Raw genomic sequence first — 13656 nt, 5'->3', positions numbered from 1 at the left:
TTTCATGTTTTTTACTTAATGTTTTTACTTTAGCAGTACAGAAATTATTTGAGCCCCATCTGCTCAGCACAGTTCTTCCGTTCATTAAAACACTGACATTTTGCACAGGGCTCCCGCCACGTCAATACTGCAGTAGACATTTGGTCCTTTCTAAAGCAAGAGAGATATAAAGGAGAACCAGGCCACTTTTCTCATGTGTTTTCAAGAGCTTTTTCTCTCGGCTGCCGAAATAAGAGCACAGTGTTTAAGCAGCTTCATAGACTAACAAAGAAAGGTCTGACAATTTCGCCAATAAACATTTTGTGTACACTTTAGCGTTTTAAAATTACCTCCAAAAAAGCTTCTATGGGACCTAGAATGACTGGAAAACTGCTTTAAAAGGAATACAGAGCAAAATGTTACCTTTACTAAAAACCTTCATGGCACTACTTTATTGCTCATTTGCAACCTAGAGGCAGTTACAGACCCTAGTGGCTTTTTGAAGGTAATATCTGTCACACCAACTAAAATGTGCAAAAAATGTGTACTTTTCGGAAAGGCTGGATCTAACAGTTGCGTATTTTTTCCACTAATCCAAGGTGTACGGATGACACGGTGGCTCACACATCGCCTCTTAACAGAGATGTAAAGGCAAAAGCTGCAAAACCCCCAGAACTCCTGTCCCTGTTAACAGTTATGCCAAAGTCTTCATTTGTATTATGTATATATGTATAATCCTCATTTGTAGAAATGTTTATATGATCAGAGATTGGATAAGTATTAGTAAAGGAAGAGGTTATATGAATTTGGTTGTTGACACGTCCCTTACGTTTGCAAAGCAAGGTTTGGAGATACTGCTAGCTACAGTGCAGTAACTAGTAAGTAACTAGTAGCACCAATCTGTAAGAAAATACACTGTACTTAATCGTATGAGGTTGGCATTAAAAGCTGGTAATTGCAGCTTAAAATCAAGCAAACTTGTGACACTCTTCTGTTTGAGAGGCCATCTGTAAGTACATCAATATAAAAAATACTTCTGCTTCTTTGTTTTTAATTCACTCTGTTACTTGTGCCTTTATATCACTTGAGTACGTGGGATGAATTGGCATCTTTGGACTAAATGCCCTCCCTGTGTGCACAGGGTGAAAACACAATGATGGCAACTGAATACAGGACGTCAACCAACAATCAGTGCAATATGTCTCAAAACCTGATTATACAAAGCAGACCACCTGACCCATCTCCCCTTTTAAATGCTAAATCTGTAACTGTATACATGAAATAATTCCTTTATGGAAAGAAAAAAACCAAACAAACAAACAAAAAAAAAAAAAAACTCATTTGAGATAATCAGCTAGCCCATTTTGGTTAACATTTTTTTTTTCCCAAATTTTCTTTTTTTTTTCCTTAAAGATTACCATCCTCTGAATATCTGATATCCAACAGTGTTAAGAGCTCGGTTACTGGTCGGCCCCGTCGCCAAAGATGTCGTTCTGCTTGCGCTCCATCTCGGCAAAGTCAAAGTCTGTGCCAGTCATACGCTTGTAGATGTCCTTGATGTCATCGCAGGTGGTCTCGAAGTGAGTTGTGGCATCGTAGGAGCGAGAGATAAAGATCTGGTGTGAAACGAATGTCAGAGTATATCAAACAGGATCCAGTAAAGTATTTTATTAGGAGGATATTTAGCAGGAGTGTCAATTGACACATACATACACCAACCTGAAAAAAGTCCAACGGCAAGTTTCTAAACACAAACCAGCTAAAGGTCTGTCAGCTTCTTTAATGTGGCTTGTCCAAACACTTCTGAGAATTTATTTTAGCTGAAAGCAGCTCATCAGACCAGAGACTAGCTAGCCGCCATTTTATCAATAAGGGGAGTGTTCACAGTTTAAAACTCAATGTACAGAGAAGTATTTGTTCATCCTCCCACATTCAAAATCAGTAAATGGTGAAGCAACATTGTGGAACAAACTAATCATCTGATTTGTCTAGTATATAGCCACAATATAATCCTGAAAAGGTTAAACATTAACAAATGGCAGCAGTTACCATTTAAAGTTAGCTGCTCATCCAGACTTTTGTGGGCAAGACATATGAAATTAGAGATTTATGAATTTCAGTTGAATACTTCTGTATGTTTAAGGCTTTCAACATTTACATTAACTATTTTATTAAGAGTAAACTAACATATAATAATCAATTAAAAGGCCAAATTAACTCGCCAACACACTAACCTGGCTCTCAGTTCCCACGTCGGTTGGAGCGTAGAGATCACTGATGCTCACAAATCTGTGGAGGATCAAACGGGAAAAATATAAACACAAAGCATTTTGTATTTTCCTACTATAATATATATAATAACTTCAGGATATTAAGTCACGTAAAAAAAAAAAAAAATACTTCTGCTCGATAGGCTCCAGCAGATCCAAAGCTGGTTTAATTTCCTTCTCAGGGTCGTTAGTCTCCACAGTGGTGCTGGCGATGGCAATGTATTTACCCTGCGCTGCCACATTGTGTGCATAAGAGATCATGCACACATAGATGTCTACAACAAACAACAAATATTGTAAATCCTCAAAATGAAACCTACAAACCCACATAATGACTGACTGTATGAACTTCACTTCCTGTGTGCCTCACCATGCTTCCTGTTGACCTGGTTCTGAGGGATGATGATCTGGCAAGAGTTGGAGTCTGAGGTGTTCTTAATGGGGTGGCTTAAGATGCAGATGACTCGAATCACCTTGCCCACGACCTTGGCCCGGTCCATGACGTAGCTGGGGTCGCAGATCAGCTGTTTACAGCGCGCAATCTGAACATACACAAAAACATACCTTTTAAATTGTACCATTTCCATGGCAAGACTTCATTAGTGACATAGTGTGCCTTACATTTTGGCATGGCATTGTAGTATTTTATGTATTGTACTTATGACATTTGTTTACTCCATATTAACACAGTATTGTATAGAATTAACAGTTTTCTTGTACATTTCATACATGGAGATATAAGGTCCTGACCCTGACAAACTACACTGCAGCACAAAACAGAAATGTTGCATGCTGGTAACAGGTCATGCAGATCAAATCATATGGATATGCAATTGCAGGCATCGCAGATGGCACCACGGTGGTCAGTCAGCGAGGATACAGCCTAAAGGGAGGAGGTCCAGAAAGGAGGTGTGGCTTGTGCCAACCACCTGTCTGTCAACACTCAGAAGACCAAGAAGTATGGACTACTAGTGGTCCAAAAACACCCATATATACATCAATGGAACTGAGGTACATTTAAGTCCACCTGGGATCCTGGGTGTTCACATCTCTGAGGACCTCACCCAGGGCCTCAACACCACAATCCTGATCAAGAACATACTGAATGATGGTAAACTTCTATCATTGCACCATTGAGAGCATACAAACTGTAACTCATTGCGGTATACCAGAAGGTCCTACAGTGGGAAGTGAAAACCAACCAACAAATCACTGGTGGTAAAAGGCACCATCAAGGACATCTCTCATGCCAACCACAACCCATCTGAGAAGTGCTACAGGAGCCTTTGCCATCACACCAGCAGGCTAGATAACATCATCTTCCCCGCCGGCAGTCAATCTGCAGACCCTCTCAGTGCAATATCATTCCATTTTTCCATTTGTATATTACACTTACCTTACTGCCTCTTCCTGCACTACACACTCAATGTTACACACAAAGGGTTAGATGCTAACTACATTTAGTTTTGAAATCATGAAAACATTTCTTGGCAGTGAAGTCAGTGACTTGTTGCTTACTAGTGTGAGATGTTTAGATGAATCAACTAACACTTTCACTAATTACCTTATTTACTTCTAGCTTTATTGGGGTGTTAACACAATCATAATACATTCTACAAAGTGTAGAGGCATGCAGGTGTATTTTTTAATCCCACGCCCTCTTGCTTCATAGATACCACTTAATGCCTTGAGTGCCTTCAGTGCAGGGGTTTACTTCCCACTATTCATGGGAGCTGACAGATTCTCATTCAATCTGATTTTCAGGCATTACTGAGGAATTGAGCTAACATGTCCAATAAATACCAAGTTATTAGAAGCATGGAAGACTTTGCTGATAGCTGCTGTAAACGAAGCATCCTCTACCCAAGAAAGGCCATTCTAAGCTATAAGGATGAGCCTGTTTTTGGAATTCAATGCTGAACATTCAGTTCCTGGATCTATTATTTTAGCTGAGCCATCACGTACAAATTGGTATTCTGTTAAAAAGTGTAATATTACATGCAGACTTATAGTTTTCCACATTTATTGCACTGATTTATTCATTATTCAGCATTCACAAAGTAACCCAAGAAAGAGATGTAATTTGAAGCCCGTGCTGGTCTGTGAATTGAAGTGCACTTTGCTGTGTTCTTTTGATGCGACCATCATTTAACTGCACTAATAAAGTAGCTTTAAAATAAAGATTTCCTGAATCAGTTTCTAAGTTGACCACCTTTTTGAATTAGTAATGCTATCCGCATAGCATGCGTGAAGAATGAATTCCTCACCTCTCCCTCAGATTTGACGCCCACTATTTTGCCATTCTCTACAATAATATCTTCAATTGGCTTGTTGAGCATGTAAGTTCCTCCATAGATGGCACTTAATCTGTAAAACACAAACAAGTAAAGCAAGTTGAAAATATTTATGTTACAGATTCTGAACGCACGTAATTATAAACCCTGTGTGTATGATAGAAGAGAGTCTGACCTGGCAAAGCCCTGAGGCAGTTCTCCCAGACCATAGAGCGGGTAAAGATAGGGGCTCTTTCCATATCTCGCCAAGGACTCACTGTACAACTTAATCCTATTTATTGAGTCTAGGCAGGGTTGATCCAGATAACTGCAGAGACAGAGAGGAAGAGAGAATGATCACACACTTCACATGAAGAGAAAACATCCAGCCTCCTGATATCCGATCATTAATTCATTCACTGTGTAGCAGTGCGTTCTCCGAGAGACTCACTCGTCTGTGCGGTAGAGTGCGATGGCATGACCTGTGAAGTCGATGACATCCTGGCCCAAGTCAAACTTCTTGTAAACCTCACGCATTGTGGTCTTCTTGGGATCCACACCCTCCATAGTTTTGGGGTCGTTCTCATCAAAGTTGGCTACGAAAACCAGGAACTTACGAAACCGTCTCTTCTCAAACAGCCCCATCAGGCCTAGAGAAAAATGATTACAGAAATGAGTGAGACTGAATGATGGAGAAACACCTGCTGACTACAAGTGCATGCGGAACTGCAGGGCACTTAACTAAACAATATGATTCTAACCACAGTGCAGTGTCCTGTGTAGAGCAAATGGGGAAGCAATACCAATATTTAAATCTTTCAGCAACTCGCTTCAAGAAATCGTTTTTATATGCATTTACCCAAATCCAAGAAATAACTTTTTTTTCTGCTTCCATAACAAAATCAACCAATATCAAATATCAGACCGGACTATTGTTAGAGTTTCAATAAAAAAGTTTATTAGTAAATAGTATGCATAAATGTCATGCATGAACTAATTAAAAATCACAGTACAGGAATCTTAACAAGAAAGGTTTGAAAATGAATGAATGGGAATAGATGTACATTAGGTTACTAAAAGAACCGTGAATATAAGAAACACTGAATATAAAAACATTTGAGAACCCTACTCATAAGATGAGAAAAACACACTCTGGTATTGACGTGGCAGACATACCCAAGTGACGTCACATTGACCACTCTCTCTGCTTTCACCAAGATCCATGTATTGGTTTTGCCTCATGGCCAGAAATTGACATCACCTCACCAAAACCTCATAAGATAATGTAAATATAGCTATATGACTATATATACTGTGGCTCCAAAACATTGTGAACGTCAAAAGGAAGCAAAAAATTACATCGTGACCCATCAAGCCTAGTTCTAACCTCAGGTTATTTTTTTAGTTTTGTGACAGCACTTGTTTTGCGAGGATCAGCAGGACCGAATTATGCATCCAATATCAGAACTTTGGAGTCCACTTACTGGAAGCCAGAGCCTCAGTCTCGGTGGAGGGCACTTTGTAGATGCTCCCCTTCTTGTAGACGAAGCTGCCCTCGATCACTTTAAAGTCCAGGTAACGCGTCACCTGTGTGATCAGCAGCATGCGCACAAGCTGACCTAAAACACAGAGACACAAAACAAAATAAACAAAACCTTTCTGTGACATTAATAAGATTAAGCATCAATGTCCCAGAAACTCGATAACATAATCACCAAGCATTCTCACATCACTTGGATATTACTATGGTCCTGTCTCTGATGCGTGAATGATCAGTGAGCTGGGAGAAGTGTTACATTACAACTGATTGCTAGGCAACAGGAACAGCAGAGTTATTGAAGCGTGCAGCAATCGGCACACAGATTTCCAGATCATGACTTGTTTTCTATTTGCTGAAACCTACAGGTCCTCTGATATTGATGCGCTCTCACCGTTTGCCATGAGGAACTTGGGAATGAGGTCTACGTTCCAGTCACGACCTTTCCCCATCGACTCAGGAGGGGTACCGGGCAAGTTGAAGCGCTTGTACAACTGAGAGACAAGAGAGAAGCATTTTATAAACACTGCTTACATTTAACAATCATTATATAAACAAATTACGATCCAAGCAACAAACACGACATGATCAGGCGTGCTGCTGTTGGAAAATAATCAAGTAGAGGGTGATGTGATGAGAACTGACACGGAGAATTGGAGTTACTGTTGTGAACCTTAAGGGTCACTATATCCTAAAGTGTTAATCCTTGTGTACCTCATCATGTCAATGCTAACATTATTCATTCATTTAAATTTATAGCAATTAATCGTTGGAATATCTGCGTGTCAAATTAGTTCCTGTCATCACAGAAGTAAGAACACAAAAAGTTTTTAACATGAGGTGCTCTTTGATGGCCCACTTGCAAAAGTGAACGTGAAACAAAACGGGATTTAATATTTCGCCCTGCAACAAGCTCTGCCTAAAATTTTACCAAATAAATTCAAATAACATTTGACAGCAGCCAAAAATCATTACTTTGAGATATTAGCTATTTTATCAAGAGCTCAAGTGTATAACCATTTAGACAATAGCATGTGCCTGATGAATAAATGTCAACGCAAGTTGCCTTGAATGCTTTTTGAACGGTTAAATAAACTTACGTCCTCCAGAGGGGTGATGGATGCGCTATCTCCTCCATAGTAAGCGTTCCTGTCCATGTGCAGGACCTTCTTGCCCTTCACGGACATGATCCCAGACAGGATGCATTCCTGAGAGAAACACAAATCCAAGGCACAGCATATTTACATACACGATCCTCTATACACTCACAACAGCATATTCTGTAAAAGCTGAGCTGCTCTACTGCTAAGCTTAAACACATAATGACACTCCGCTACGTCAGTGCCGCAATTCACAAATACGTAATGTGCAAAAAGGGTGTGAGTTCTAAGACTGCCTAGTGTGACCTTGTGAGAGATAATAAACCAAACACTGCAGATCCCATCAAATCTTTTGCATTGGTAGTCAAGCGCACACACACACACGTCATCGTTCTTGCACCATGCGTCCAAAAACAAATCTTAGACTCTCAAATTTCAGCTCAGCAAGTGAGTGTGAGAAAGGAACAGTTGAAGCAGACTTATGACTCAGAAATTGCTTATACTTTTATAGAAGCCAGTACTCAAAAAACAAAACAGTAGAATTGACTGCATGCTAGGACAGTTGCTAACACAGAACCTTTACAGTACACTAATACAGATTAAATTAAGTAATTAAGACCTAATAAAAAAAATAAAATAAAGTAAACAAAGGGAAACAGAAATGTGAGGCAGCGCTGGCGGGAAAAAGTACCACAGCATCATCCATTTTATCGGTCAGACCGTGTGGCTACAACACTCAATCCCTGCTCTTATGACTCTACTAAGCATGGGCACAAGATATCAAATAGAGGCTCATGAGAAGAGGAAAAAAACTGCGTGTTTGCCCTCCTCCTGAGTCCATAATGCGATTAACTAGTTATAGAGCTCATGTGATGAAGTGGACTTTATACGGAGCGTGCAGTATGTCCCATCCACAGCACCACAGACGAGCTAAACTATGACATACCTGCTTCTAGACTTCAGGCAAAGTGGTTTTACGATACACTGCTGGCATGCAAACAAGAGCCAGATGATTCTTTTAAAAAGGAAGTGAATGACGCCACACATCAGAATGCAGTGTTACAGGGACTTGAAAATAAAACAGTTTAATTTGTAAAGACGATTTAATAATTCAGTCTTTTCTAGTTTAAAATCGCAAATAAATGCACTGCCATGGCCCGTCAGAGAAAGAGCAGACTGTGGAATAGTAATGTTGTTCTTGGTTTCATTCCTTACCAGAATATCCTGAGCTGCATTCAATAACTACTAATCTAAAAACATCCCCACCCTCAAACACACCACCAGACTCCACTGCCACAAGTGATCATTTATAACCCTTTGCTCGTTTTAGGCCTAGAAATGCAATGAAGCTGCAATTAAAATAATAATTCAAATAAAAACCATTTACACCGGATTAGAAAATCAAAATATTTTAGATCTAACTGCTAAAGGCCGAACCTGTGTCTGATATTGCATATTGCCTCCAGGTATCACAGCCTGCCCCATGTAGTGAAAGCAAAGCAACACACACTTTTACATCTATTTTTTAATTTATATAAGCCATGTGTTTAAATTTTAGGCTGAATATTTCACTATGTACAAAACTATGGATATTTTACTACACCGTCCACTTTCTTTTATTAAATTTGTCATGAGATTTCAGTTGATATTACATACAACCCTTCTTGTTTTTGAGTTATGGAGATTTGTGTAAAGTTTAAACATATATAAAGCCTGATAAAGGGGTATTGTTCAGCAGTGTAATAAGAGAGAGTATGTTTAACAGACCCAGCTTTGTCTCAGATGAAAAACAGAGGGCCAAAGAAAAAGAGAGAGAATTTCAATTCCCCCCAAATTACTATTAAAGTAGTAACTTGTAAGGGGTCACAATTTGGTTTGCAGAAAGTGCGAGTATCTAGTTATTCAGATATTATACCTTACGTAAGAATCCACTACAACATAATACAGCATTTAAGAGACAGCTCTAGATCAGGGTCACTGATTAGACTCTTCTAACATACGATGTTTTAGGAGAGATACTATCTATGCACGATATATTTTGTTGTTTTTGCATTCAATAAAGCGTTCAGACAAAGCACAAGTATGATGAGAGAGCTTGAATACAAAGTCTTAGATCTGAAAGTGGTCGAAAGGCTGGCTTAACATTTTCCTAATGAACTGTAATTCTGTCTAATTCCTGTCGTCAGTTAGTTACCAGCTATTATAACCCATCCTGTTTTTCCTCTCTTGAAGTTAAAAACCAAAATGCTGATACTTCCAAAAGCACTAAACAGTTCCTCACAAGCTTTAGCAAAATTAGACACTTACAAATATATCTGTTAATCTGAAACGTCCGCCATGAAAACCTTCCTATCAGTCATAAATTTCATAAGCTATCATAACTCAACAGCAACATGGTACAGACTGTAATAAAGCATAATAACCTACAGCATAATTACGAGACACAGTAGAATTATTTTCATCTAAAAAGAGGAAAAATGTAAAGGCCAAGCTCATGTCTAACACTTAATGGCTACAAATCCAATAATAAATCAAGATCTAGCACTAACACCATCCTACATCTGGATACGTCAAGTTTACAGGAAAAGAAAGTGCAAGAGGAACCTTCTTACAGTGTTGCACTTGGTAAAGTACTGAAATTGTGGAGGAGTTAAATGTTAACAGAACTTAACAAATATATATATATATATATATATATATATATATATATATATATATATATATATATATATATATATATATATATAAAAATCAGCTGACTGCATGCGATATGCACCTGGCTTTGCAGTCAAAGGAGACTCGGTCAGTCACGTGAAAATGTGACGCTGTCTCAGGTAAACTGACATTTTGACAGGTTTTTGATGGCGCTGACTGCCTGCTGAGACTCAGATATTTGCCGTCCTGTCTGTCCTCCGGCCCCAAATGTCAGCATGCTGTCATGGTGTCACAATTCTGCCAAGGCTTGCTGCTTTGAAAAAACTGCCGTTTCTTTCCTCTGTTTTCTTCTTGAACGACACAACGATCGCTCAGACTTTTCTTTTTGGTGATGACTCAGTTCATCCCACTCGCTGAAGTTACAGACAAATAGCATTCTGTATTGAACTGACGCAAGAAACGGGCCTTTTCACATTATTCATTTATATGACAGACAAGCAGCAATCACTGCAGTTTGAGCTCTGGTAAAGAGGAGAAAGAAAAGAGAGGAAAAACTACAATAAAGATTTTGACAGGCGCAAAATGCTGGCCGGCAAAATGATCGTACAAAATGCTCCTTTAATTAAGAAACCTTAGGCTACACTGTAATATAGAAATAAATCGAATTGCGCACCACAGTATTACAAATGATATTTTGCAGAACTACCTACACATCACGCTTTCATTTCCTTGCTATTACAAAGCCAAGCCTATTTCTGAGTACTGAGACTACAGCACCAACAGCAAACGCTTCACTCCCCACTTCCCAACTTCCTCTTTCCTGTTCAGTTGTGTGATACTCTGAAAAGTCAAGCTGGCATTAAGCAGTTTCCTGAATATCATACAGGGTTTTTCTGCAGTTATGCAAATTATATAAATCATTTGTGTTGTTCGAAGGATCTCCATCATCCAGGGCGTTCGGTGTTCCTAGGTATGAAATGAAACCTGTGCAAAAATCAAACCCTTTTATGAAGCTGAAAAGAAATTCCACTCAACCGAAAAGTGCAGGCGATTCTCGGAAAATCAGTTTCTTCATCATTTCAGAAACGATGCCACATAAATCTGATACTGAACATGATGCGAAAGCGATTATGATCTAAAGTCCTGGATCTATATCAGATCAGATTTCACACTGTTCCCGACTGAACTGAACTACAACAATATTATGACTACTGAAAGATAAAGTGAAAAACACTGATTATCTCCTCATCGTGGCACCTGTTAGTGGGTGTGTATATATGTATATATATATATATATATAAAAAAATAGGCAGTCAGTGAACATTTTATCCTCAAAGATGATGCATTAGAAGCAGGAAAAATGGACAAGCCTAAGGATTTGAGCGACTTTGGCAAGGGCCAAATTGTGATGGCTAGACGACTGGATAAGAGCATCTCCAAAAACTGCAGCTCTTGTGGGGTGTTCCCGGTCTGCAGTGGTCAATATCTATCAAAAGTGGTCCAAGGAAGAAACAGTGGTGAACCGGCAACAGGGCTCATTGATGCACGTGGGGAGCGAAGGCTAGCCTGTGTGATCTAATCCAACAGACAAGCTACTGTTGCTCAAACTGTTGAAGAAGTTAATGCTGGTTCTGATAGAACGGTGTCAGAATACACAGTGCAGGACAGGTCAGGGCTGTTTTGGCAGCAAAAGGGGGACCAACACAATATTAGGCAGGTGGTCATAATGGTATGCCTGATCTGTGTATATCATGAGGGCAGCATGGTGATGCAGCAGTTACACCCAAAATCGGTGTTAATTCAACACCTGGAGTGTCCGACTGGATGCAAATGAACTCTGAAAGAGTTCCTTCCACCCTCTAGGTGTTATTTTACTGGAGAAACACTGGGGATTTTGCTGTGCAGCATCATCTGTATGAATGAACTTGCAGATAGAGCACAGTCTGTGTAGGATTCCTTCTCGGGGGGGACAAAAAAAAACATGCTGGTAGGTGAACTGCTTATCTAAGTGCATGAATGTGTGTGTGTGTGTGTGTGTGTGTGTGTGTGTGTGTGTGTGTGTGAGAGACTGCTGCACATGACTCCCTGTTCATGGTGTATTCCCATTCCCACCTCACATCCAGTCTTCCTGGGATAAACTCCAAATCCTCCAGCACCCTGACCCCAGTCACTGAAGATGAATGATGATAGTACTCTCTCTTGCTATATTAGGTCTAAATAAATTAAATTTCAGTCACAGCATAAAGCCGGAAACGAGATGTGTGCCATTCAGATTTTGACGTACACAAACACACACACACACAAAAACTACGTGGACTATCATTATACCAGGCTGGATGAACTGTATGAAGACTTAAAGACTCGGTAAATGAGGGCGCGGTTGTTTACTAACGTTTGTCAAACAATTTATTAGCTTTCGACTACAAGCACTGCTTTGACATAATTAAACAATTAAAGGAAGAAAATCAACGTCCTCCCAAAGGAAATTAGCTATTATAAAACAAGGTTTAAAAAGGCGGAGGCTGAGAGCAGGCTAGCTAACGCAGCTAACACACACTGCAAACTTCACTTGCGCGAGCTACTTTGCTTCCTCGTGCGCTTTTCGTCTTCAAATATCTCGTATCTACCTAACGCCAAAATAACATTCATTTGCGTTTAATTTTCTTTTCACAATGAAATGTTGCCCTGCTCGCTGTTCAGTTAGCCCAGAGATAGAGATATAGAAATTACAAGCTAACCAGCCACCTAGACAGCTAGCGAGTAGTTAATAACTAGCCTGCGAGCTACATTAAAACGGCAATTAAACTAATAGCGCGAATTTATCAGATGGTTATCATAACGTTTTTGTAGGAAATTCTTACAATACAAAAACACAATAACTTATAACAGTCGCAGTGTCGTCAAGCGAATAAAAATAAGTTAGCAAGCCGAATAAAGGCAAAGCATACGTTTGGCGCTACTTAGCAAAGGCGAAGTCAAAGAAACGACCAAGTCAGCATAGACTAAGGGCGGAATCCTAAATTAGTCGCATTTAGATACAGATTGCACAGTAAATCAGATATATATGTAGTGCACAAAAACAGCTAGCATGCACTTACTCGGAATTCTATTATAATAAAGCTAGCTAACTAGCCAGCTAAGTAGCTAGCTGATCAGGCTTTACAGCTGCAAATCAAATCCAGAAAAGCGCACAGAAATATTTTAGCTTGGATCAAAACGAGTCTATACCGTGAGTCCAGTTCCCAAAACGATAACGTCGTATTCTTCATTCATTTTGCTTCACGAGTTTAATCCCCCTTTTCCTGTGTGTCGGGCCTGAAGTAGAAAATGGAGATCAGCGGCAAAGCTGGAAATGAAAAAGAAGCGGTGGAACGTCAAACAGGCTGGATGAACGGGGTGGGAGGGGGTTGTGCGTGGGAGTGGCCTCTGCGTGCATGGGAGGGGCTGAATCTATGTGTGGGAGGAGCCATGTGTTTGTGATGGAGGATATGTCAACCTGCATAATATTATAGTAAATAATTCCCAAAAAATAAAGCAGGATAATCAGGACCGTTTTGTGCCAAAACAATGAGAAAGGACATTATTAACTATAATTATTATTATTATTATTAAACAGTTCAAACAGGTTCGTTTGTCGTCTGTAACAGGAATGGTATTGGCCTGATGATCAGAAGGTTGTTGGTTCGAATCCCACGTCTACCAGGCTACCACTGCTGGGCGCTTGAGCAAGGCCCTTAACCCTCAGTTGTGTAAAAAATAAGATAAAAAAAATGTAAGTTGCTCTGGATAAGAGCGTCTTGCCAAATGGTGCAAATGTAATTGTGACAATAGAGCCGTTGTAA

The 13656-nt window shown here is 39.6% G+C and overlaps 1 protein-coding gene across 1 annotated transcript; it reads right to left on the bottom strand.

Annotated features, from left to right (window-relative positions):
* gdi2 (GDP dissociation inhibitor 2) lies at positions 1 to 13201 on the bottom strand. The gene is made up of 11 exons (XM_058417243.1): positions 13043 to 13201; positions 7160 to 7267; positions 6454 to 6553; positions 6007 to 6141; positions 4974 to 5172; positions 4719 to 4850; positions 4517 to 4616; positions 2620 to 2791; positions 2380 to 2524; positions 2214 to 2268; positions 1 to 1595 (listed from the first exon to the last, which is right to left on the bottom strand). The coding sequence occupies exons 1-11, from the start codon at positions 13085 to 13087 to the stop codon at positions 1440 to 1442; spliced, it is 1347 nt and encodes a 448-aa protein (XP_058273226.1). The 5' UTR covers positions 13088 to 13201; the 3' UTR covers positions 1 to 1439.
* Between the last annotated feature and the right edge of the window lie 455 nt (positions 13202 to 13656).

Source organism: Hemibagrus wyckioides, linkage group LG19, assembly GCF_019097595.1.
Source record: "Hemibagrus wyckioides isolate EC202008001 linkage group LG19, SWU_Hwy_1.0, whole genome shotgun sequence".
Taxonomy (NCBI): domain Eukaryota; kingdom Metazoa; phylum Chordata; class Actinopteri; order Siluriformes; family Bagridae; genus Hemibagrus; species Hemibagrus wyckioides.
Note: the sequence above shows the minus strand (reverse complement) of the source record. Positions and strands in the feature narration are given on the sequence as shown.

What these genes read in the sequence shown, in the direction of transcription:
- gdi2 (XM_058417243.1), bottom strand. Translation starts at nt 13,087, where the DNA reads ATGAATGAAGAATACGACGTTATCGTTTTGGGAACTGGACTCACG. An exon ending in CCATCACCCCTCTGGAGGAC is followed by an intron (nt 6,554 to 7,159) that starts GTAAGTTTATTT and finishes CTTGTCTCTCAG; the next exon opens with TTGTACAAGCGCTTCAACTT. An exon ending in CCAGGTCAACAGGAAGCATG is followed by an intron (nt 2,525 to 2,619) that starts GTGAGGCACACA and finishes TGTTTGTTGTAG; the next exon opens with ACATCTATGTGTGCATGATC.